The sequence below is a fragment of the Apodemus sylvaticus genome, chromosome 1 (genome assembly GCF_947179515.1).
Source record: "Apodemus sylvaticus chromosome 1, mApoSyl1.1, whole genome shotgun sequence".
Classification (NCBI taxonomy): Eukaryota; Metazoa; Chordata; class Mammalia; order Rodentia; family Muridae; genus Apodemus; species Apodemus sylvaticus.
In genome coordinates this window covers 87,496,837-87,521,500 of record NC_067472.1, presented here as the reverse complement: position 1 = coordinate 87,521,500, position 24,664 = coordinate 87,496,837, and the positions used below count along the sequence as shown (strand labels likewise).

The 24,664-nt window shown below is 47.6% G+C and overlaps 1 protein-coding gene across 1 annotated transcript in view; it reads right to left on the bottom strand.

Annotated features, from left to right (window-relative positions):
• The window catches only part of Syt17 (synaptotagmin 17), a 68,783-nt gene that overhangs the window by 36,572 nt on the left and 7,547 nt on the right, over positions 1-24,664 (bottom strand). Inside the window, exons 4-5 of the mRNA XM_052200540.1 lie at positions 20,757-20,905; positions 18,421-19,040 (exon numbers count right to left, since the gene is read on the bottom strand). Of these exons, the coding sequence (XP_052056500.1) occupies positions 18,421-19,040; positions 20,757-20,905 (769 nt within the window). The remainder of the gene's footprint in view (positions 1-18,420; positions 19,041-20,756; positions 20,906-24,664) is intronic.

The following is a 24,664-nucleotide window of genomic DNA, read 5'->3' as shown; positions in this document are numbered from 1 at the left end:
AGACGTGCGAGGCAAAGCACTGCATGGGGAGGTGAATTTCTGCTTCTGAGTCCCCAGGAAGTACACCTAATTGCATAGGGGTTAACGTCGAGAGGCTGTCCTTAAAATAATAAGGAAGCCTATTACCCCTCCTCTGAAAAAGACGTTATACAATATTTAAGAGGAATTACGGTCAATGCTTCCCCTCCTGGTTAAGGCCCGCCTTCTTATGAAGGATATTTATCCACTTGTTTTCTACCTCCTCGTGTTCAAATTAATAAAAAAAGGGAGGACATGTACAGAGCCATATTGGGGCAGTCTTGCACTTGGTCAGAGTTTGACTTTGGTCAAGGTTAACTTCTCCCAGTTAGCCAGGATCCTGCTCCACCTAGGGTGGAGCGCACGTAGTAAAGGTTAAGTTCATTGTTCCTCCAGGTATAGGAATTCCTGAATTAAGCAAGTGACCCACCCAGCTGCCCGGAGCAGTCAAGACGAAGACCTCCAAGAGAAGCTAGACAACTTCCACCGGAACTCAGCCTGGAGTCTGGGGGGAAGGGTTTGCCCGAACTGTTAAAAGGTCCGGCGCCATTAAAGTTTACGGCTTTGATCAGTGAACATTGACTTGGCCGTACGTTCTTTTCGCCGCTCTTCCCTATGACCCCAAAATTCTCTCAACAGGTAACCCGGTTTACATGTAGCTGCTGGCGGCTACAATGTGCAGTGGTACTTGTGCACATGCACACATGCTCACACACACACATGTGCACACACACACACACACACTAAACGAAAATATTTAAATAGAGGAATGAATTATTGACACACGCTACACAGATGAGCCTGGAAAACATTCTTGACACAAAGGATCATGTGTTGTATGATCCCACTAATAAAGTACCCAGGAATGGAAATGTACACGCTGTGGTGGCTAACCTTGATTATCCACTTGACCAAGTCAAATCACTCCTAGGTGATTTTATAGGCCTGGCTGTGTCTGTGCGGATGTCTCCAGAGAGGCTTAATGGAAGAGGGAAGAAGCACCCTGAATGTGGAGCACACTGCCCCATGGACTGGGGTCCCAGACCGAATGAAGGAGGAAAAGGAGAGAGCAAGCTGAGGAGCAGCTTTCGTCTCTGATCCCTGGATGCAGACAGCGTGGCTAGCTGCCTTTCTCCCCCGCCACCATGTATTCTCCACCATGATTGGCTGAAAGCTCAAATAAGCCAACTAAATCTTCCTTAAGTTGCTCTTCGCAGGCATTTTTCATAGCAACAAGAGAAATGACACAACAGGAGAGATTATAGTAGTGTTTTCCAGGATCTGAGAAGATGGGGAATACAGGGTGGTCACCTTATGGATTCAGAGCCTTGTCTGAGTGATGGAATGTTCTGGAACCAGGTAGACATGATGGTTGTCACACCACTGAGGGTACCAATGCCAATGAACTGTAGACTTTAAAATGACTATGTTAATATTATATGAACTTGACCTCCACTTAAAAAGATATCAAAGGCCTATGACATCCTAGAGAGCCTCAAGTTTGATCCACCCACAGCAGCTTGTGGTCACCAAGGCTTCCTGGAGAAGGAGACACTGGGGGCAGGTCCTGGAATGTAAGTAGGATTCTGTCAAACTTATCTTGTTGCAGAGAAATTTTGCAGAGGTGTTGGCGCCCAGCAGATGGATAGAACCAGGGAGCCTTTGCTCTAACCCCACTGCCCTTTCTTGCTTAAGTCCTGAAATTACTCCTCTTCATAACACAAAGTTCCAAGTAAGTTGTTATTAATAATAAAGTAGCTGAGATAGTTAATAGCTTAGATTTTGAAAAAAATATTATGGCTCTCCTTTATAAATCATTCCACCCTAGGCAATTACATTCAAATTGTTGTAGGGGGGAAGATAAGGGCATCTGCCCCCTCCGCCCCCCCAGCAGAATAGGGGTGTGCTTGGGACCCCTGTAGAAGCAAGTAGGACCCACATCTTTATTTCAATTTAGACAGTATATATTTGGGGGAGCAAGAATATGACATTTCATCAATAGCAATTATTGAGAAATTAGAAAGCCAGTGCCTGGGGGAGATGGGTAGGAATGTGTACTGTCCAAGCTTGAGGACCTGAGTTCAAATCCCCAGTATCCATGTAGAAGAAGATGGGCATGGCCATGTACCCGCCTGTAACTCCTGTGCTGTGTGAGTGTGTCTGTGTGTGTGTGTGTGTGTGTGATCATTGGGGCTTATTGGCCACCAGCCTAGCTCCACATTCAGTGAGAGACCCTGTCGCAAAGGAATGAAGCCAAGAGTCGTGGAGCAGCACACACAGGACACCGGATGCCCTCCTCAGCGCCATGTGCACTCGTGCACACAGACACATTCGCATACATACCCCTGACACACTCACACACAGATATGCGTAGAAAAACAGAGATGACACCCAGATAGATGGAGAGATAACACACACATAGACAGATACACATAAACACACAGAGAGAAAGAGACGGAGAGAGGGACAGAGACAGACAGACAGACAGACAGACAGAGACACAGAACAAACAAAGGAAGAAAACATGAGCTGATAGTTGGTGCAGGAGTCCTGCAGCTTCCAGGGAAGTCTCAAATGTCCCCTTCTCATCTAAGCTTCTCAGTGAACTGAAAACTGCCTGATCCCACCATCACGCAAGCCTTGTTTTATATTCTCTGAGGCACTCTGTCCTTACCAGATATCTTCGTGTTCTCCATAAAGGCCATCGCAATGCCCATCTGGCTGCCCCTATACAGAACGGGAATGTCCAATCTTTTGAAATTATGACATTATCATTTACAAATGTGTCAGGCTGCATTCACAGCTACCCTGGGACACATGTGGCACACCGTTACAGACAGTCCTCGACTTCCGGTGACTCAACCTGGCATTTCTTTTTTCCATATTGTCTTTGAGTTTAGTATTTTGATCGTTGCCTGAGCTGGGGGGCAGGGCATGTATCTGTAGTTTCTCTCTTGCAATGTTGTGAGCGGCAGATATAGCTTCCATCACTCATGCAAGGACAAGGGGAGACACCTGTCCACAAGTGCGCTGTACGACTCAACTGTGACGTTTGGAAGGTTAGATGCCATTTCTGTCATTCTCACTGAATGCCTGAGACTATCAACGTAGAAAGAGAAAAGGCTTATGGGGGTTTTAATGCACCACACCCTTTGCTCTGGGCCTGTGTGAGGCAGCGTATCACAGTGGGAGTTCATGGTGGAACAAACCCCTGATACACTGGCTGGTGAAGTGTGCATTGGTGACTTGTCATGGCTGTTCTAGCTCACTGAGAAGCTGTGCAGGAAGCAGGTGCTTCCTCCCATTTCAAACTCAATCATGTTGGTCTCAAAGTGTCCCCCAAAGATCCCTGTCTTGGGGGCAGGCATTCTGTAAGAGGGAGAGAAAAGAAAAGCAAGGAGTCAAGGGGGCTAAAAGCATGGTGCCCTTGAGAAAAGTGAGACCGTGTATCGACTTCCGTGGAGGTCACTGTTGTTCACCCCACGGTAACAAATGCCTACAGTGGAAACGGAAGCCAGAAGCTAGACCCCAGAGGGACTGGGTGGAGAGCCAAGGTGACCACTTCTTCCCCAGTGTATTTCTGTCAGATGCTTGTGATCCCTGGTGGCATTGCCTTGTTTGTCCTCTTAGGCATCTCTGTCAGATGTAAACACCTGCCTTGATGGCTTGAGGGGAGGAGCCTGCTTCCAGAGTCAGCTTCTCAGCGCCTGAACAACAAGCGCATTACAGCTCACCGATGCATTTCCTGTTTCACTAGTCTGCTTATCTGCTCTTGCTGCTCTTGGGCTTTTCATGCACAAACTCACTCATTTGGAACCCAAAGCAGGGCGACCACAGATCTGCCACAGGTCCTCCTCTGGACCACACAGGAGAGCTGAGACACTAAAGAGAAGAAAGAGGTCCTGGGCCCCTTTAATGGCACATCCCCCGTGACCTAAAGACCGTCCGCTGTGTCCCACCTAAAGGCCGCATCACTGTGCTGTAGCACTGCCTGAGGCTCAAGTCTTCACCACAACGGGAGTTAATGAGGATGCAGACTACAGCATGCTTTCACCTATCAATGTTTTTTAATTTTAATGGTGGCTCTGTGGGAATGTGACTGCACTGTAAGTCAAGTGGTACTCATGCTCCTCACACCACTCCAATCTGGGTGATCCTGAGACCAAATGGAGACAGAACCACTGTCACATCATGATCCCCAAGTGGACATGAGCAAGACAAGTCTGTCACTTTCCTTCTCAGCCTCAGGAGACTGGAAGCTGAGGTGGGAGGAGCAACTGGGTGGGAGGAGCAGCTGGTAGGAGGAGCAACTTGGTGGGAGGAGCAGCTGGGTGGGAGGAGCAACTGGGTGGGAGGAGCAGCTGGGTGGGAGGAGCAACTAGGTGGGAGGATCATTTCTGCCTTTTCCCTTTTGAGGAGCTGTCACAAATAAACAAGCCTCATTTCCTTTTCTATAAAATCCTGATGAGCTTTAATTGAGTAGCACCACGTGGGGTGGGCTAGGAAGACCCAAAATAGTCTGTAAATTACTCAAATGAATCCAGAGGCCCCCCTGCCAGCTCTCCCAGCAGCCTGCGTGTGCAAATGCCATAGCTTTCCACCCAGGCAAAAAGAAAAAAATAGGAAAGGAAAAGAAAAGAAATGAAGGAAGGAAGAAAGAAAGTGAACACGCAAACCATCTTCTGCAGTCTTTGAATACAGTCAAGCTCTAATCAATAAAAAGGAAATCAAAGAAGACCATCTGGGACAAAGGACATTTTCTGGGGAAAACAAGAGCCAGGTTCTTTCCTCACAGGCTTCCTTTGAAGTGCTTCTAAGTGCCCCTGCTCACACTCGCTTCACAGACAGCGTCACACATGTGCACACAGCTTTTAATGAGGCGCAAACACCGCTGCCCTGTGGTCCCCTCACCTTTATTCTGAGTACCTGGGAAATGTCTTTTGTTTCCTAATTCACTGAACAAGCAACCTTTCTAAAGATTTTTTTTTAAGCAAAATCCATTTCCAGAAAAACACATTTTAGTATTTACAAAATACAGCATTTCACACACTTGATCAGGATGTCCTTGTCTCCTCTCGCCTCTATCTATACCATTGCCTGTATTCACACAGCATGTGTCCTCAGCAGGACACACGCAGATTCCAAAATTTCCTTATAGAAAACCTTAAACACATACCTTTCTCACGTAATGACCTAGCTGTGCATCAGCTATAAGTATTGTCTTATATTCCACACTGAATTATAACTATTTTCCTATTGATAGATACCTAGGTTGTGTGTGCACATTTGTGTGTTTGTGTGTTGGCCAGAGGCCAACATAGGGAATCTCCCTCAATTCCCCTCCACCATATTCATTGAGACACGATCGCTCAATGAAACCCATAGCTCACAGGTACAGCTAGTCTCACTACCTGGCTTGCTCGAGGGAACCCACTCTTTGTAGTGTCTGTACACTGTAGTCACAGGTGTACTGCCATGCTCATTGGGCGTTTACATGGGTGCTGGAGACCGATCATGTTTACACAGCTGAGAAATCTTCCTAGCCTCCAGACCAGCCTAATTATTTGTAATGACCTCGATGGAATTCTTAGGGATGTTCTTTTTAGATTATATCCTCATAAACCATAAGGTAGGATACTCAGATCAAGAAATAGTAAGATTTTTTTTTTTTTGGGGGGGACAGGATTGGCTGCCAAAGGGGTAAGCTAACTTCATGGCCACCAGGAGACAAAATTTGAAGCTGAGCTTGGAGAGGTGGGGGCGGGGACTAGAAAAGGGTGTTAATGCTCGAACAAGCAGATGCCAGGTCACAGTGACTCCTAACTTACGCTGCTCACGTTCTCCACCGGACTATCGTCATGGCTTGCATGTGAGGCATCTCCCACAGGCTCCTGGGTTTGAATATTGGTCCCCAGCTGCCAGAGCTGTTTGGAGGGACTATGGAACCTTTGGGGCATGGGGACCAGCTGGTGGAAGCAGTTCACTGGGGCAGGTCTTGAGGGTTTTTTTTATCTGCTTTTCTGCTGCTAGGATGAGGAGTAATGTGTCCAGCCCCAAGCATTTGTCACCATGGACCAAGATGCTCTCCAGTCACCACACTGTCCCTGACATGATGGCCTACACATCTGAACTGTGAACCAAAGAAAGCCTCCCCTTTAAAGTTGCTTCTGTTAAGTATTTTTCCCAATGACAAGAAAATTAGCAGAATTATCCAGTCAGGTGTCAATTTGATGTACAATGCCCCCCCCCTTCGTCACTTATTGGTGGGGGATATGGTCCAACTCTCAGTGGGTGCCTGAAGGCACAGATAATAGTAAAGTCTATACACGCCATGACTTCTCTATTCATGTTTACCCACAGTAAAACTAAATTTACTATAGATTATGCATATTAATAATATAAGAAGAATCAGAATAATATACTATAATAAGTTGTTTAAAATTTATGAATCACTTTACAAATTTCCCATTTACATCTTTAGATCATATTTGACCGTGGTGAGACCATGGGAAGCAATATCATGCTGAGGAGAGGATTACTGTCCTCTTTGTTCAGAGCCCTTGACTTCTGACTTTCTGTCTAAGTCCAAGGTCTTCTCCATACCCACACCATGTGGGTGGTGACACAGTGGGCTGCATCTGTCTGCCACGGTCAAACTTTTCATCATTCTTGTCCAGTGATGTCTTGGTTAATTTACTCACAGCTGTGATAAAATACCTGCCCCAGGCAACTTCAAAGGGAAAGGGGATAACTCCAGCCTACAGTTCCACGGGTTCACAGTCTATCATGGCAGGGAAGGGATGGCAACAGGAGCATGATGCTGACAGTCACACATTTCTCTCAGGGGAAATGGAATAATGGGGAGTGGGCTCCAACTGGGGAAAAGGGAGGGAGGTCAGTACAGAAGGAGAAGGAAGGACAAACCATACTGAGGTGATTTGATAAAGACTCACAGAATCACATTATTTTACACTTACCTCGTTATACACACAGTTGGTGTGTATGCATATATAAATATGTACATTAAGATATGTGTTTAAGAGCTATTTACACACACATACATACACACACATATTAAAGGAAATTAAGTCATTTGAGCTGACAATGCTCCCCACAATAACTATCGCCTAACAAAACTGTCTAGATAAAACTAACAATACTAAAACCCAAGTATCAGAGACAAGTAGGGACAACCTTTTGAAGGGTTCTTTAGGATAATCCAAGCAACAATAGAGCTCATCAACGCAGACCTTGGTTGCCTCTGAAGGGCTGAGGATGGGCTCCTACTGCTGTCAAACCACACACTTAGGACTCAGACGCCTGGACCTGGATCAGACCTAGGAATCTCTTTCCTGTGGTTTAGCTTCCATGGTTCCAGAAAATGCTATGCAAGCTGCCAAGGAAGGGAGCAATTAAATAGTCTGCCCGCCAGCAACATCTATGAACCATGATTACTAACATAGTAACATATGAATCAAGGTGCAATAAGTGGTACCCGCATGTTTGTGGGTACCAACCAACAGCTGTCTAGTTGGGCCTACGCCGCCCACTTAAACAAGAAGGAGGGAAATCATCCCAGGTGCTGGAAACCTAGCCAGCTTCCTGGGGCTTGTGAGCCCAGCCTCAGGGGTTATGTTTACTCCACAGCTCCTGCATCTATGGCTCAGGTAACATTGGGGAAGATGGGGTGAAGAGATTGTAAGAGACAGGAAGCCTGCTGTGAAAGTCTTTCCTTGAGATGATTGTACTAACAAGACCTGAATGATAGCAATATCAATGATCCTGTTAATATGGAAGAGAGGAAATTTCCTCTTACACCTAGATAATGAACTATTGACTTCTGGAAGAAGGAGAATTAGTTTCTCCCAGGCATAGGTCTTTTATTGGCTGTCCAACTCAAAGTGGTCAAACTGGAAATCATACACACACACATACACACACACATACATATCCCACCAACAGAATGGACTCAGGAGATTGTGTGTGTGTGTGTGAGTGCATGTATACATGCATGCACTTACATTTATCTACATGTACTTGAGAGGTGGTTACATGGGAGGGATTCAAGGAAGGGTAGTTGGGGTTTCGGAGTTGGAGAGAAGAAAGAAGAAAGTCATAGCCCAGTCCCAGTGACATATTTCTTCCAACAAGGTATCTCCTCCTAAAGGTCCTAAAACTTTCCCAAGCAGCATCATTTTCAATGCATGAGCCTGTGAGGGACATTTCATACTCAAACCACAGCAGACATGTAGCTGGTCCGGGAGTTTAGTTCATATTTTCCTGACTGCTGAGGAGAATGTGTGTGGTTTTTTTTTTTTTTGAGGGCTATGAAAATCCTGTTCATTTCTTTTTGCTCATTTTTCTATTGGCCATTATTTTTTTCTTACTAATATACAAAAGACCTTCAGTATTACAGATACTAATCATTCAGCAGTTATAGGCAGCTGGAGTTAAGTCCCCCCAAACATACTTGCTGTGTTCAATTTCAATCCCCAAAGCATGTTAGAAAGACCTTCCTTATTTTAAACTGTCCTGACATGTAGTTGGTCAAGATGAAGCTATTCTGGAGAGGAACGACCCTAATTCAATATTGCTGACAACCCTATAAAGGGGAAACAGATTTAAATACAAAGAGAATACACACACAGATGACTGTGTATGCCTAGAGAACAGAGGTCACAATGGTGGACAGCAAACCATGGAAAGCTAAGAGAGTGCAGAACAGATCCTTCCTTCGTGCCAAGGGCACATGGCTCAATCTTCCCGAATCTTGGGAACAACTAACCTCTCTTGTTTGAGTGCCCATGTGTGGTACTTAATTACGTCATGCTGGCAAACCAACACGTTAGCGACAACACGTTCCCCAGCTCACGGCTTGTCTTCACGTCTTTTAGCAGAGCTTCTAGTCTAAAGGAAGCCCACCAACTTCACGTGGTGAATGCATTCATTTGCTCCCTCTATGGTTTGTACATTTTTTTTGCCATTAAAAAGATGCTTAACTATGAGTAGGCTATAAAATATTCTTTATTTCTTTCTAAGATGGACCTCCTCTTTTTAAAAATCTATCATCTATCTATCTATCTATCTATCTATCTATCAATCATCTATTAGACAAGTTTCATGTAAGTCAGGCTGGTCTCAAATTCAACAAGTAGCTGAGCATGGCCTTGAACTTCTGACCTCCTTTTTGCCTCTACCTCCTGAGTACTGGAGATACAGACATGCGTTACCATGTCTGGTTTAAGCAGTTCTGGGGATAGAACCCAAGCCTTTGCCCATGCTAGGGACACATATCACCCACTGAGCCACACCCCCAGCCTTCTATTTTTATTTCTGCTCCACAGGTCCAAGAGTTCATTTGGAGTAGTAACTCCATCTTTCCAGTGCTTCTGGCACACAGCAGACCTGCTGTAAATGGTGCCCAGTGAACTGTTTACTTAGCTTTGTGTGTGACTCTCAGTCCTCCAAGAAAGCATGGAGAGAAGGTCAGTATTCTGGTGTCTGAGTTTCTGTCTTAGACTGGATGGCTATGCAGACACAGCCAAACTACTTCTGATCCACTCTATCACAAAAGAGCCAGATTTACTCTGTGGCAGCCAACTGGGCAGCCAGTGAGCATCTTACAGAAAGTGTTCAGATGAAACTGAACCCAGGCTAGGAGTGCTGCCTACTCTCCATCTACCCAGTGATCTCAGTGGAGAGCTGATAGGCAGCTATGTTAGACTCTGCATTGCTGTGACCAAACACTGGACACACCCAGCAGAAGGGAGGAAGGGTTTATTTCAGCTCATGGCTTTAGAGGTTTCTGCTCACATCATGGGACACAGGAAGCTGAGTACAACAGTGCAGGGACAGGGAAGATAGAGCCCTCGAGGATGTGCCCCAGGGATGCATCTCCTCTAACCAGACTCTACCTTCCACAGCTTTACCGCCTATTGACATCGAGAATCTACCAATGGATTAAACCAATCATTAGGGCATAACCTTCAAGGTCTAATCATTTTTGGGCAGACACATCCAGAAGCATGCCTTACTAATCTCCAGGCTTCTTCAATTTAATCGGACTGACAATCAAGATCAGTCATACAGCCACTGTATGATTGGACATGGTCCCTTCTCATACAGAAGCACCATAAGGCAGAATGGCTTTGGGGACCTTCCATGGAAGTGACTGGAAGACACTAGGGACAAAGGGAGAGGCTAGATCAGGAACACTGGCCCTAACCTTTTATACCATTTCCTCCTTCCATTTCTACACAGAAAGCCTTCTTCTGCCCTATGTTGTACCACCTCTCAGCAAACAGATACCCATAGAGAAAGGACCACCCGTCAGCCCCTCCACCCCATCCCCACAAATTCATAGCAGGTACTTGTAGTGGTTTGAATGAGAATGGTCACCATTTCTTTGAATGCTTGGCCCCCATATGTTTCAATGCTTGGCCCCTAGTTGGTGAAACTGTTTAAGAAGAAGTAGGAGGTATGGTCTTACTGGAAGAAGTGTGTCACTGGGAGTGGGCTTCAGGGTTTTGATAGCCATTGCAGTTAGCTGTTTCTCTGCCTCATGGTTGAGGATCAGATGTAAACTCCCAGCGACAGCGCCATGCCTGCCTGTTTGCTGCCTTGCTCCCGCCATGATGGTCATGGACCCACCCTCTGTCTTGGTCAGTGTCTCCTCACTGAAATAGAAAGTAACTAAGACAGTGCTCAATAATCGTCTACTGTCTGAGTGACCACAGGATGTAGCAGTGACACAAACAGGTGAGAGAGACCCTGAGATGGTGTTTCTAGTTTATAAACAACTCCCGTAACCAATGACCTACTTATACCATGATTTAACTAGGCCAACAGCATGTATCATAAAGACGAAGAAATGCTCTGGGAACTCACCTTCCCAAGCCTCCCCTGCATAAATGATGCAGAGCTGAGCAAGGAGGGAGAAACAGGAATTCAAGAGTTGCCATAGTTTGCATGAGGAAAGGTTTTGGTACGCCATGTGTCATAGACTTGGCCCCTACCTCCGTGTAATCTGAGGTGGAGTTCTCAGTGGTCAGAGGTGTATGGCCTATTCATTGGCCTTACGATGCCTGAGGGTTTGTCCTGGAGGGAGAATGAAGGACATTGGCTACTCTCCTCTTGTTCCCCAGTCACTTGGTGAGTGGTTTCCCTCTTCATACGCTCACAGCATAACGTCCCATCTCAGGCCCAAAGCAGTGTTGTTTCAAGTCACTGGTTCAGATAAGATCACTTAGGGATCTGAAATTTAGACTATTGCAGATCACAGAGGTCATCCCCAATCACCCTCAACATCCTGCATCCTAGTCAAATGAATCTCCCTCACAACCATCTTCTTCTCACCCTTGTCCCCTAAGTCCCTGCAGAGCACCCTGCTCAGCAAACCTCTCATTCCAGCAAACTTCATGACGTCCTACCGACCCTTCCTTTTATATTTCAGATAACCCACAGTGAGGTGCTATCCACCCACGTGCTCTTTGGCCATCAGGGAGAAGGCTGGTGGATGCGCTCTGGAGAACGCATGGAACTGGGCTCTGGTGCAGCTCTGGGTAGCAGGTTGCAAATAGACCTCTCAGAGGCTACTCTAGGGGAGTGCCAGGGTGGGGAGCAGTTTAGGACTATGACTTCTAGCACTCTCAATCTAGACTCCAAGCCCCCATCCCCAACTCTATCCCCAAACCCACTTGGAATCGACACATGAGAAACCTGCCACATTCAGTGTACAAATGACCCACAGCTACAGCATACAATGTATACTGGACATGGTCCAAGTGTGCTCTCATCCAGCTCTCAGAGAGCCCGGTCGTGAGGAGAGTGATGCTAACATCAACACGGTAGGACTCAGGCACAAGTCTAACATCACCCACCAGTCAAGTGGGAGAGCCAGACTGTAAGTAGACTGTAAGTAAGAAATTCATGCTTGGTGTCTATACCCAGATCCTGGCACAGAGCTTCTAGGACATTTGGAATCCTTATAGTAGGGGGAGTACCTTTTGTATGACAGTGATGTTGCTTGGTCACTGGGACCTCTAGGTAACTTAAGGGCAGGACTGATAACCAGAAAGACCGTGAGTAGAGAGTTGGAGACAATTTCCCCCATTTCTCTGACTTGCAGGGAGAGGTGATGGGGTAGAGGCTTAGTTCAACCACCAGTTGACAACGGTTCACTCCATCATGTTTGTTACCATGGGGCTTCACCAAAACTCACAAGCATCAGGGATTGGAAAACTTCTAGGCTGGAGATTCTGGCAGGGTGGTAACAGAGTGGTGGGTTTGAAGGGGAGGGGGAGACGTCACATCTGCCTCCCCAACGCCTTTCCTTACACGCCCTTCTGTTGGCAGTTCCTAGATTGTATCCTCTGTAAGGATACTGTGCTGATGGTCTCTGTTTCAGTGCAAGGGGCCAAGGCCCCATGGGCAGAAGCTGCTGAGAATGTGAGCTAGCGTAAGAAGGAAAGGGCTTCACTGGGCTCCATGATTTACAGTCTAGTCAGACTAAGTGGTTAAGTGGGACTTATGAGTGACAGGCACTAAATGAGATGGGAAAGAGTCTGAATTGAAACAAAGACAGTCTCAAGAGAAATGGAGACTTGATTGTTCCGGGGGTTCACACACACACACACACACACACACACACACATTTGGTATCAATATTCTGAGTCAAACAGTTATCAGTGAATGCTCCTGAGGAGGCCTCAACAGAGGCCACAAGAGGCCGAATCTTCACACCGTACAAGCCTCCTGTGACAGACAGAAAGCTGAGGCCGAACACTGAAGTGGAAGCTTTCTGAGCACATATCTCTGGTAGGTGGCAGAGCCAGGACTTGAACCTAGGCCTGTGTGATTTCAGGGCCCATGCTTTTACGTGACACTGGACCGTGTTATCTGAGGGGGTGGGTAGTAGATATGGTTAAGACCTGTCTGGAAGTCAGGCAACCCAACTAGTTCCGATTCTATCATGAAAATCGGTGTGACCTTGGACTAGTCACTCAACCTTTCTGTGACACAGCCTTCTCACTTAAGCAATAGGGATGCTCACCCACACTGCTTCTGGTTCCTCCTTTAGTTCTTGATGTAACTAGGGATCAAAAGCTCACATTGGGGCTGGTGAGATGGCACAGCAGGTGTCCTGCTTGGTTGTTTTGTTTTTTCCAAGTTGACACAAGCTAGAGTTATCCAAGAAGAGGCACCTCTGTTGAGAAAATGTCTCTATCAGATTGCTGGAAGTCAGGTCTGTGGGACATTTTCTTGATTGCTAAATGATACAGGAGGGTCCAGCCTACTGTGGGGGGCGCCACCCCCTGCAGGTGGTCCTGTGTTGTATAAGAAGGCTGGCTGACACACAGTGGATGGAGGCTGGGGACTCTTATGGAAAAGCAGGAGGAAGGATGGCAGCTCTGAAATGGATAGGAACTCCACACGAAGTCCAACAGAGTCAACTAACCTGGACCCTTGGGGCTCTCAGAGACTGGACCACCAACCAAAGAGCAAGCAAGGGCTGGACCTAGGCCTCCCCACACATATGTAGCAGATGTGCAGCTTGGTTTTCATGTGGGTCCAAAACACTGAAGTGGGGGCTGTCTCAAAGCTGTTGTCTGTCCATGTGTATGTTCTAGCTGCACTGCCTTGTCTGGCCTCAGTGGGAGAGGATGTGCCTAGCCTCACAGAGACTTGATGTGCCTGTGGGAGGAATACTGGGGGGGGGCAGCCTTTCAGAGGTGAGGGGGGATGAGGGAAGGATTGTGAAAGGGGTGATGGGGGGCACTGAGTGGAATGTAAAGTGAATAAATAAAAATTAAAAGAAAATTAAAAAGAAAAAAAGGAAGGAAGAAAGAAAAGAAGGAAGGAAAGAAGGAAGGAAGTCCTTGTTTCAGTCCCTGCTCCAGGCTCCCGCCTTGGCCTCTCCCGATGGACTGTGACCCATATATAAGCCAAATGAAACCCTTTCCTGTCCTAGTAGGTTTTGGTCATGATGTTTATCACTGCAATAGAAAGCAAGTTAGAACAGCAGGTAAGGGTGCATGCCTGATGGCCTGAGCCTGACCCTGGACTCCCGCAAGTCCGTCCTCTGACCTCCACAAGCGCTCCATGATGTGTGCACACTAAATAAATAAAAAAATGTAATTAAAATTTTAATAAGCTCTCAAGTGTGAAATTGATTTCTACTGAGGGAGGAGGGGCACAAGTGGCCCACACACAGGGAAACTTGTAGTTTCTGCTGCTCTATAAGGCTCTGACCTGTTCTCCAGAAGCTCTACAGGGTGTCTATCAGGAACTGAGTCAGAAACAGCTTACACACACACACACACACACACACACACACACACACACACACCCCAGGGTTCTAAAAAGGTCAGGGCTGACAGCATCTAGAGCAAGTTTAAAACGTTGCCATTTGCCTGGTTAAGGGCTGAATGGTGGCAGTAGCAGTTGGTGAGGAATCTCAAAATATAGAAGGCAGTTAGGAGCCTCTGTTTACCAGGCTGTTTTTAGCAGTCCAGAAGGCAGGCTGGGGGCGTCCGTAACTCCAGGCAGTTTCCAGGTACTGAGCCCAATCAGCACAGAACTCTGAGTATCTCACAAGCCCTGGTGACACCACTCTATCTGCTGCTATTACAGAGCACATATGTCACTAGACATTTACCCAGCTCTATGGGATGTACACGTTAACAGTGTATCCCAAACTGCAATAATGATGTGTTAATGTGGGCTTGTCTCTGGTACCAAACATACTGCTGTGATAAGTAAGGTGGGAAAGGGAGGACTGAGTGGGCGGGGTGGCGGGGAGTGATGGAAAACCTATAAATTTCCCTCTTAATTCTCCTGCGAGCTCTAAACAGTCGTGTGTGTGTGTGTGTGTGTGTGTGTGTGTGTGTGTGTATGTGGTCCTGTGTGTGTGCATTCATGCATTATGTGTATATGTGCATGTGGGGGGTTTGAAGGTCAATATCCAGTATCTTTCTCAATGGCTCTCCATCCTATTTTTATGTAAATATTTATTTTATTTTATATGTCTAGGTGTTTTGCCTACATGCACATGTGTGTGTGTGTGTGTGTGTGTGTGTGTGTGTGTGTATGGCATGCATGCCTGGTATGATAACTAGAGTTACAGGCAGTTGTGAGCTGACAGACGGGTGCTGGGAATTGAACTCCAGTCCTCTAGAGGACCAGCCAGTGCTCTTAACCCCTGAACCATCCCTCCAGTCCCCTTCCACCTTATTTTTCGAGGCAAGGTCTCACACTGAACCCAAGCATCCTTCTGCCCCAGTCCCATAAGCACTGGGATCACAGACACATGCCCGGAACTTAGGTTTTTAAATGGGCACTAAGCTTAGGTCCCAATGCTTGCACAGCAAGCACGTTACCAGCCGAGTCACCTGCCAGGACACTCTACCCCCCCAACCCCAACTGAAGATAATTCTATCCAGGCATGATGGTGCATGCCTGTAAGTAATCCTAGCTCTCAGAAGTCTGAAGCAGGAGGATTGTGAGTTCAAGGCTAGTCTAAGTTGCTGGTGCTTTGCCCAACTGATTTAGGTTTCTCCGGAAGGATGGCTAAGAGCAAAGCCCTCTGCCTCTGGGTTCAAAGGACAGCAGGGTGGTCTTGGCTGCCAGCGTCATAGGAGGAGGAGGTAAGGACAGGGAGGGAAGGAAAAGAAAGGGATTGGGAAAGAGAGAATGGAGAGAGGGAGGTAAGGAAGAGAAGGAGGGAGGGGAGCAAGCCACAGCATGGCTCCCAGAGGGCCATGCTGGAAGGGAGCTAGCACTGAGCAAGCCCTCCGGGCTGGGGTATGGAGGGGTCAGACAGTGTCGCTGCTTCTCCATGGTTTTATATATATGGAATGATGTTTGAGTTAGGCAAGCTGGAACTACCCCCTCCCCAACTGTAAACTTCTGAATAACTGAGATGGGGTGATTCTTTGAATATCAGTTAAGGTCAGCTATTACCTTAGATGCAGGAAGTACCCGGTAGGTCCTGACAGCAATGCAAGAGGGAAGACTTGCCCAGAGGAAGTATCTATGGTATCCCTGTGCCCCACCTGCCTTCTCCTTGTCTCCCCTGCTTCAAAGACCTGTGTCTGGATGCCACCTCCCACGATGGGCATCAGAGGTCTCTTAGCTGCTCGTACCATAGGCCAAAATTGCCAGGGAGTTAAGCTCCAAGTTCTCAATAGCCTCCACTTGACAGTTCTGTGAGTGAGCAACACTGGGCTCCTATGTTCCTGGCAGGTTTAAGGACCAGACAATGGCCCGCTGTGTTGATATGCACATCACATACTCTTTCTGACTCTCCAAATCCCTCCTGGAGTCCCAAACTGGTGGCATCTCCCTGATAAATGATATGTCTTGCCTTGGGGCCTTATTCTCAGGGAATCCGTATGAAGAAAGGAGCATATATCCATCTTGGAAGGCAAACACACACACACACACACACACACACACACACACACACATACACAGCTAACAGGACAAACTCTTGTCCCCATGCTGGAGAACCAGTATGCCATTGAGATGTGTCATGGCTCACAGGAGAGGGCACACTTAGCATGCACAATGCTCTGGGTTCAATCCTTAGCACATAACTCACCACAAACCAACTAACATGCCTCTGTGAAGGCAGCCCTGGATCACTGAATTCTTCACCAAGATTGAACAGCTTTTAGATGCCCTCAGCATGCTTCTGCACAAATACCCTGTTTGTAACTCACTGGCTGGCCACCCTCGCCGGTGCAGTGTATGAGGTATGTCTCTTCCTGGCTGTGTCTTCTTCTTCCCTGGACCGTTCAGCTCCCTCTGCCCACAGCCTCTTGAAGTCACAGCTCAGCCTGTGGCCTTAGGGTTGCTTCCCAGCAGCTAATTACATGCCTCCCATCTCCAGGCTGGACATGGGAAGGAAGCCAATCACTGCAAAGTTTGCCCGAGAAACACCTGTGCGTCATCAACTCCACTGCCCAAGTTTTTGTATTTTTTCCTCCAAATCACTTTCCGAAAGTCAAAATGATCGATAGCTTTATACCCTGGACAACCCCTCTCCTGATTAAACAGGTCAGCATCTGCAGCAAAAGTTTTCCTAGGGCAGTTGGGCCGTGAATCTGTATATCGTAAGATTTCACAGAACTGGGGCTGGGGAGAAGTCCTTGCTTCATGAGCACACAGACCTGAGTCTGGATCAGAACCCACTTGAGAACCCAAGCATAGCTGTGCAGGCCTGTAGCTCCTGTGCTGTGGGGACAGAGGCAGGAGGATCTCTAGCACCTACTGAACACCAGTCTACTCCAGGTTCAGTGAGAGCCCCTGCCTCAGAGAAATAAGGCCTCAGAGAATGATGGAGCTGGACACATGACATCCCCCTCTAGCCTCCACATACAAATGCATATTCATACACCCTACATACTCCAGACCCATACACTGTCATACATATACCAAAGAGTGAAAAGGCTTCACAGAATTTCTGCCTTTCTCTGTCTTTGTATATGTTTGTCTGTCTGTCTGTCTGTCTGTCTCTCTCTCTCACACACACACATATCTACATGTATGCCCATGCACACACACATACATCCTCATATATGCACATGCAAATACATATACTCACACATGAATATGCATGCACATGCGCAGGCATACACATACTCATATATATGCATGCATACCACCACACACACTCATCCATGCATGTACATGGACACATATAAACACATATACACATGTGTATGTCCATGCACAATGCCCATGTGTACATACATATTACAGGTATACATACTCACACATATCTGTATATGCACAGGCAAACACATACTCACATATGCATGCCCCTGCACACACACACTTACACATGTACACATACACTCACACATTCACACATACATACATATGCACACACAAACACACATTCATGCATGCATGTCCCTGCACACACACAATGGTATGCATGCACACACACTCACACATGCACACTAATATGATAGGGGGTCATGTATAAAACCCATTGGGATCTGCATTTGGTCTACTCCAGTTCAGTGTCCTGTGGTATAGCTTGTATGCTCTGTGCTGTAGAACGTTCTGGTGACAATGGAGAAAACGATGATTAGAGCTCTGCTGTTTTTGAAACTTCAGATAAGCATAAAACTACTTCATAATAGAAACAACTTAAATACAATTTTTTTTGTCTTTGGCTTTTTTGACGCAAGATCTTATGTAGCCCAGGCTATCCTCAAGTTCATTACACAGCTAAAGGTGACTCTGACCTTTTGATCCTCATTACACCTCCCAAGTTCTGGGACTACAGGAATATGTCACCACACCAAGCTTCAAAAGGAAAATTTAAACAGTAAAATTAATTAAAACAACAATCTTTTTTAAAAAAAGAATTTCTAGGGTGTCAAGCCTTACCTGAGAACTGGGGATCAGAGCCTTCCACCAGTGACCACCCTTCACCAAGTCCACATCGCACAAAGGCACCGCTACTTTCCCGATCACACAGTGGCGGGAGAATTTGTCAAAATCCACCACAGTGAGCAGCAGGGTCCTCCTCTGGGCTTCTAGGAAGGGGATCTCGAAGGTGTAGCGTTCCTCAAACACAGGCTTCTGGGTCTTGCGTTTGACTCCCGTCTGCTTGGAGTTCTTCTGGTCAGGCAGGAGGCAGATCTTGACGTAAGGGTTGGAGTGGGCCATATCCTGTCGAGAGCCATCATGGGAGATTGGAGGTGGCAGGTCCCGGGCTTCGATCACCCTCACGGTGAGGTGGTTGTGTAGCAGGTCATACTGTGTGCTGAAGTGCAGCATGCCCAGCTGGTACTTGGACATGATCTCCTCATCGGTCAGAGAGTCTACGTCATCAAGATTGGAGTCAAGGGAGTAAAGTCGGGGCTCAAACTTCCTGAAATAGTCGTCAGGGGTGTAGGTCCGGCGCAGCACAGACGGCTGGATGGGCTCCTTCTTGGCACTGAGGATGCCAAACTCAATAGGTTTGATGTCAATGAGTGGGGAACTGGGGCGCCGGGAATCCAGACCTAAACAGCCACCAAGAACAATGATCACCACCAGCAGACCTCAGCAAAGGTCCCCAGATGCCCACATGGGCTTCTCTGCTTCAAAGGGCTCTTCTGTGCACACTGGAAATGCAGGTGTTGCATGAGCTTTGGAACCCATTTTATGACCCCCGACATGCCCAAGCACTCAGATGCCCAAAACCCTTACATGAAACAACATGGGAACTGACCCAACAGCTCAACAAGTAAATGGGAACCAGGCTTCCACATGCTGGAAAAAGAACCAGCTCCCAAAAACTGTCCTCTGACCTCCACACATGCACCATGGTTTGCACAGACACATACACACTGAGAGACAGACAGAATGACATACACACACAAACTTTTTAAAAACTACAAAAGAACATTACCCACGTGTGCTTATCCATATACACTCATGTATGTCCAGTCTGAAGCACATGAGCAACACATACCCCAGGCTAGCTATGAATGCAGCTCAGTACACTGTAGATGACTGTATCCCAGTGCCAAAAGGCTGGATTACCCCCTGCACCATCTTCAAATAGTTGTCACACTGAGTCTATTCCAAGTGCAATGAAATGAAACTTCCTGTGCTTCTCCTTTTTCTGCAGGGTGGTGGATTCAGTCCGGAGCTTCATGCATCTACACTCAGTGGCAAGGCTCTATCACTGAGCTGCAGGTGTGAGCTTCTCTTCACCTTTTATTTTGAGATAGGGCATCACCCAGTTGCACAAACTAGCCTTGAACTCATAATCTCCCTGCCTCGGCTTTTTGAGTAGCTAGGATCTTAGGCCTGCACCACCAGGCTTGGCTACTACACCATACTGTTTAGGTAATAAAGACATGAAAAGAAACTCTGTGTTAAGTATGGACACACACAGACAGACACACACACATGCACACACACACACACAGACACACACACACACACACACAATATTTTTTTCCTGGTTCTTTGAGACAGGGTCTTGCTAAGTAGTCCCTAATGGTCTGGAACTCACTATGTAGCTTGGGCTGGGCTTGAATTTATAATTCTCATACCTCAGACTCTAATTGCCAGGGCCAATTGAACATGAGGGTTCAAACTGTGTCCGTACAGAGAAATAGCTGCATTCCTGTTTATTGTGAGAGGTGGTGGCTCCAGGGTCATTGCCATCACAGCCTTCAGAGTAGCGTGGTACCAGGTAGTACTCTAAATAAATGATACCCCCTGAGTCATCTGCTTCTACAGTCTGTTGGATCTTAAGTGAGACATTAGCACACCTTATGGGTGAAGGAAGAGACCATGCCTTCCGGAGCCCTGCACTTGCAAGTGCAGGAACCAGGAGGGAAGCTTGCCCTCCCCAGCTGAGGTGCAACACTGCCCCACTTCAGGAGGGTGAGTCCAGGGGCCAGCACACCTGGGTGGAGCCCAGTTAGGCTACGAACAGCTAGAAAGCGTGAGGTCTTCAGAGGCAACGCCTCCTGGTCTCCCTTATGTCTGTTTCCTGCTTCTATGACCCTGAGTGTGAGCACTGCTGTGGCTGTGTTGGGACAGGATCTCACTCCAAGATAGCTCAGGCTAGCCTGGAGCTCATACTTCTCTAGGCTAGCCTAAATTCTCTTGTCCTAGACTCCTGAGTGCAGAGATTTCTGGCATGAACCACCATGTTCAGCTCGTTCTCCCCTCTGTACTAAGAGAAAGGCCCCACAAGCCCAGCTCTCCCAGGAACTTACTGGAGATTCTCCGAGTCAGGCTGTATGTGGACTTGGATGTGTCTGAGGATGAGCGTCTCCCATCAGGGGAGTTGGTCCTTGGGGTCAAAGGGACATCGCTGGCTGTGTGCACGGAGTCACCATCCTTGTCATTGCTCCGGCTGGCCATCCTGCAGGGGGAGAAGGGGCTTCAGTGGCAGTGGAGGCAACCCTCACCAGAGTTCCACGTGGGCCTCCCCTTGCTCTCTGCCTTCTCCCACAGTCCAACCACTAGTTATACCTTTCCCAAACCACAGCAGCATTCAGTGGCTGAACACACGGGCTCCTATCTTGGGGCATTCATGGTGATGATGCAGCCTCTGACCCGACCCGTGCTACATCACTTAGAACAATGGAAATAATAGTTTTGCTTTTTTGCACAAACTGAAATAATTCAAAGGTGTTACCCCTGATTTAGAAAATAGCTTCAGAGGTGTAGAGGGCTGCCACATGGGGGCGCCACTGTGGGTAGATCGAAGCCGGAGACCTGTCAATCTTGGGTCTGGAAGGAACCATGTAGTTGTTTAGATGCATTTAGTTGCTCTTGGGGATATGTGTCCTTCTGTCGCAACCTCTTATTTGACATCCTTTAAAAATATGCCGTGACAAAGTCACTCAAGGGTGGGGTGGCGGAGAGAACAGCTACAAAACGGCCCTGAGAATCAATGACTTGAGAACAGAAGTTGGAGGTGGAGAAGCAGTTATGGATTAGCAGTGGCAGTGACTCAGTGTGATGCTAATGAAGCTGAGAAATGCTAAGGAACTGGGGGAGGCATGGCCAGGATACAGAAGAACAGATGGTGACGGAGATGAGAGACGAGAGATAAATGATAGATGATAGATAGGTAGGGAGATGCGTGGATGGACAGACAGACAGACACGTACACAGACACTTTGCATTGGAACGCTAGCTATATGCACCTGGGTGATTCTCTCCCCCTCTCTGCTCCTCCATTGTTCCATCTATAAAATGGGAACAACCACAAAGCCACCTTCTCTGCCTGGTAAACCCTCCGAATGAGTTAATAAGCAGCGAATGATACAGCAGAGACATAGCTGGGTACTTGGTATGTTTTAGCTGATATTACAACAAAGGTGGCTCTAAAGATAACCCTAAATTGGGCATGGTGTATACCTGTAATCCCAGCATTCAGGAGACTGAGGCAGAAGAGTCTTGGGCTTGAGGTCAGCCTACCAAGAAAGACCTTGTGTCAAACAAGTAAATAAAATGAGGTCTTGCCAGTATGCAAGCTGGGCAGGGAAAGACAGAAAGCGGAGCCTGCAAAGAGATATGGGTGCCAGTGACATTGTGCATAGGTGAATATTGTGCACAGTGCGCCCTGAACCATATTGGCTGAATAAGACCACCCCAGCCTCATCCCCTCGACTTGACATTTAAGCCTGCAAGGAAACAAAAATGTCTTGGAAAAAACCTGCAAGCTTTGGATTCCACAGGATCTTTGGAGATAACCTATGGGCGAGCCGGGGCTGATTTAACTACTCCTGGTGTGAGGAAAGGTAAACTGTCAGACAAGGCAGGCTGGAAAGGGGACTGGATGCCTTGCTGGCTAGGTGTGGACAGTGGATGGAGCATGTGAGGCAGGAGCAGGGGGCCAGGGGATGGGACAGGATCAGACTGGGGCAGCTCTCCCTTAGCCTCTGGATGGAAAGGCCGCCAGACCCCTGCCTGCCCGTGGCCCTGCTTCTCAGCAGCTAAGCATCACAGAGACAGTCACCTCCTCCTACAAGACCCGCGTACCTTCAACATCCTTAGCTTAAATGTCACCATCCTCCAGAGCCACTCAGACACAAGCGCCTGTGAGACAGGGGCTGCCTCACCGCTGTGCTCCTCAGATACCCTGGGCCTCTCTGTTCCCCCTGCCTCACCGTGTTTTCCAACTCTCTTCTCTCATCCAGTTTTTGCTTTTTAACTACACAAGTTTCTGTTCCAGTGGCCCCTTCTCTAAGGACTGCGATCTTGCCCGTGTGACTTTCCCCACCCCTCTGTGTACAGCTTTCTTTCTCTTCGATGCTGCACGGTCATCTTCAGGGCTGACTGTGTTTTACATCCCAGAATGATCTGGGGTCGGCAGCACTGAGATGTCCTGTCACTCCTGAACAGTGGGATCTGTGCTCTGATCAAAGTGGGCAGGGAGTGGTGAGTGGCACCTATGGTGGCCACAAGCACTATCTCGGGCCATTCTCTGGGCAATCCTGCAGCCAGCTATTATGAATGCCCTCCCTTGCAGATGGGAAATGCAAGCTTGTGGTGGAAGCTGCTTTGCCTGTTAATGAACCATGGCGTCCCAGGGGATCCCAGCTATGCTCTGGCCCAGATGCATGTGTTTCCTGCCACAGCTGGGCATTCCCTGTGCAACCCAGGAGAACCTTGCCTAAAGTAGCTACTCCATACAGGCCTGTTGAGCACATAAACACTGTGGCTTTCCTTCATTCTCCCATAAGGATCCTCCTGGCACTGCTTCAACAGAGCCAGGTAGACAGTGCAGCCACCAAGACCTTCACCTGTCCGTGTGACATTAATACACGTGATAATCAGTACAGCGTCCCCAGAGATCTCACCCAGAGCACACGGAGGCTGGCACATCTACCACGTGGCACAGCACAGAGATGAGCCCCAGATGTCACGGCAGGAACAGCCTCTCTCAGCCCGAGCACTTGACATTTCTACTTCCTGTCTGTTTGATAACATGTAACTGCCCACTTGGTAAACAGATCTGGAGAAAACACAAGCTGCGGATGTGCCTTCCGAACGACTGAACCTGCCTCCCCGCAGCTTCCCCGCAGCCTCCCCCCATACACAGTCCTGTTCTTCTTTACATTGTGTTAGATGCCAAATGAATGAAGAGCTACTCAGGCTCTGGGGGAGCCAGGACGGTCGTGTACAGCTGTTTGCCTTGCAGACTGTCCAACTCCAAATAGTGTAGTGGGCAATGCCATAGCATTGGTGGGTAACCTGACTCCCACACTTGCTCTAAGTCCTAGACACAATTGAAAACTCCCTGAGCCTATTGACAAAAGCCCAACTAACCCCATGAAGATGTTAGTGATTCACACACAATATGCACTCAAACAAACAAAAACAAACAAACTTCAGGGCTAGAAGACGGTTCAGTGGGTAGCATTTGTCACATATTGCTAAGGGTCTGAGTTCAGATCCTAATGAAGGCCAGCACTCCTACTATAAGATAAGAGACAGAGATAAGGACCTGGTGTGTGCAGTAGAGTGCACAAGTAAGTGCCCTTGTCTCGAGGTAGAAGGTGAAGACTTGTCCCATGACCTCCATGTGTACTCACAAAATATACACATATGCACGTACACCATATGCCGAAGATCATGGCGGGTGAGGGAGCAACTGCCAAGGGAGCTGAGCCTCACTTCTCTGTGCTGATGATGTAAGAAGCTTTCTCAGTCTCCTCCTAAAGTTTGTCAGATAGTCAACAGGCCTTTCAATCGCACACACAGGCACATGCACACATTTGCACACCTGCACCTGCATATATATTTGGATGTCTTTTCCCCTTCTGTTTTGTCTCCAGTTTGAGAATCAAACCTTGAACCCCACTCATGTGGCAAACACTGACTTCCGTGTCCCCAACCCATTAGTTTCCGAGACAGAGCATTGCTGTGCGTCCCAGGCCCAGGACACACGATCCTTCCGCCTCCGTTTTTTAGGACTGGGAATACAGGTGTGACACTGTACCTGGCCAACAGCTATTCTACAGAGTGACTGAGACATGAAGCTTTTAAGGTCCAAATGGTCTGAGCCACTATGATGTAAGGACCCTGTGAAATGGGCTGTCGCTCACTCCTCAGCTCTGTGATGCCTGCTGGAGTCAGACCACTACTTAGAGATAAATCGTGCCCTCTA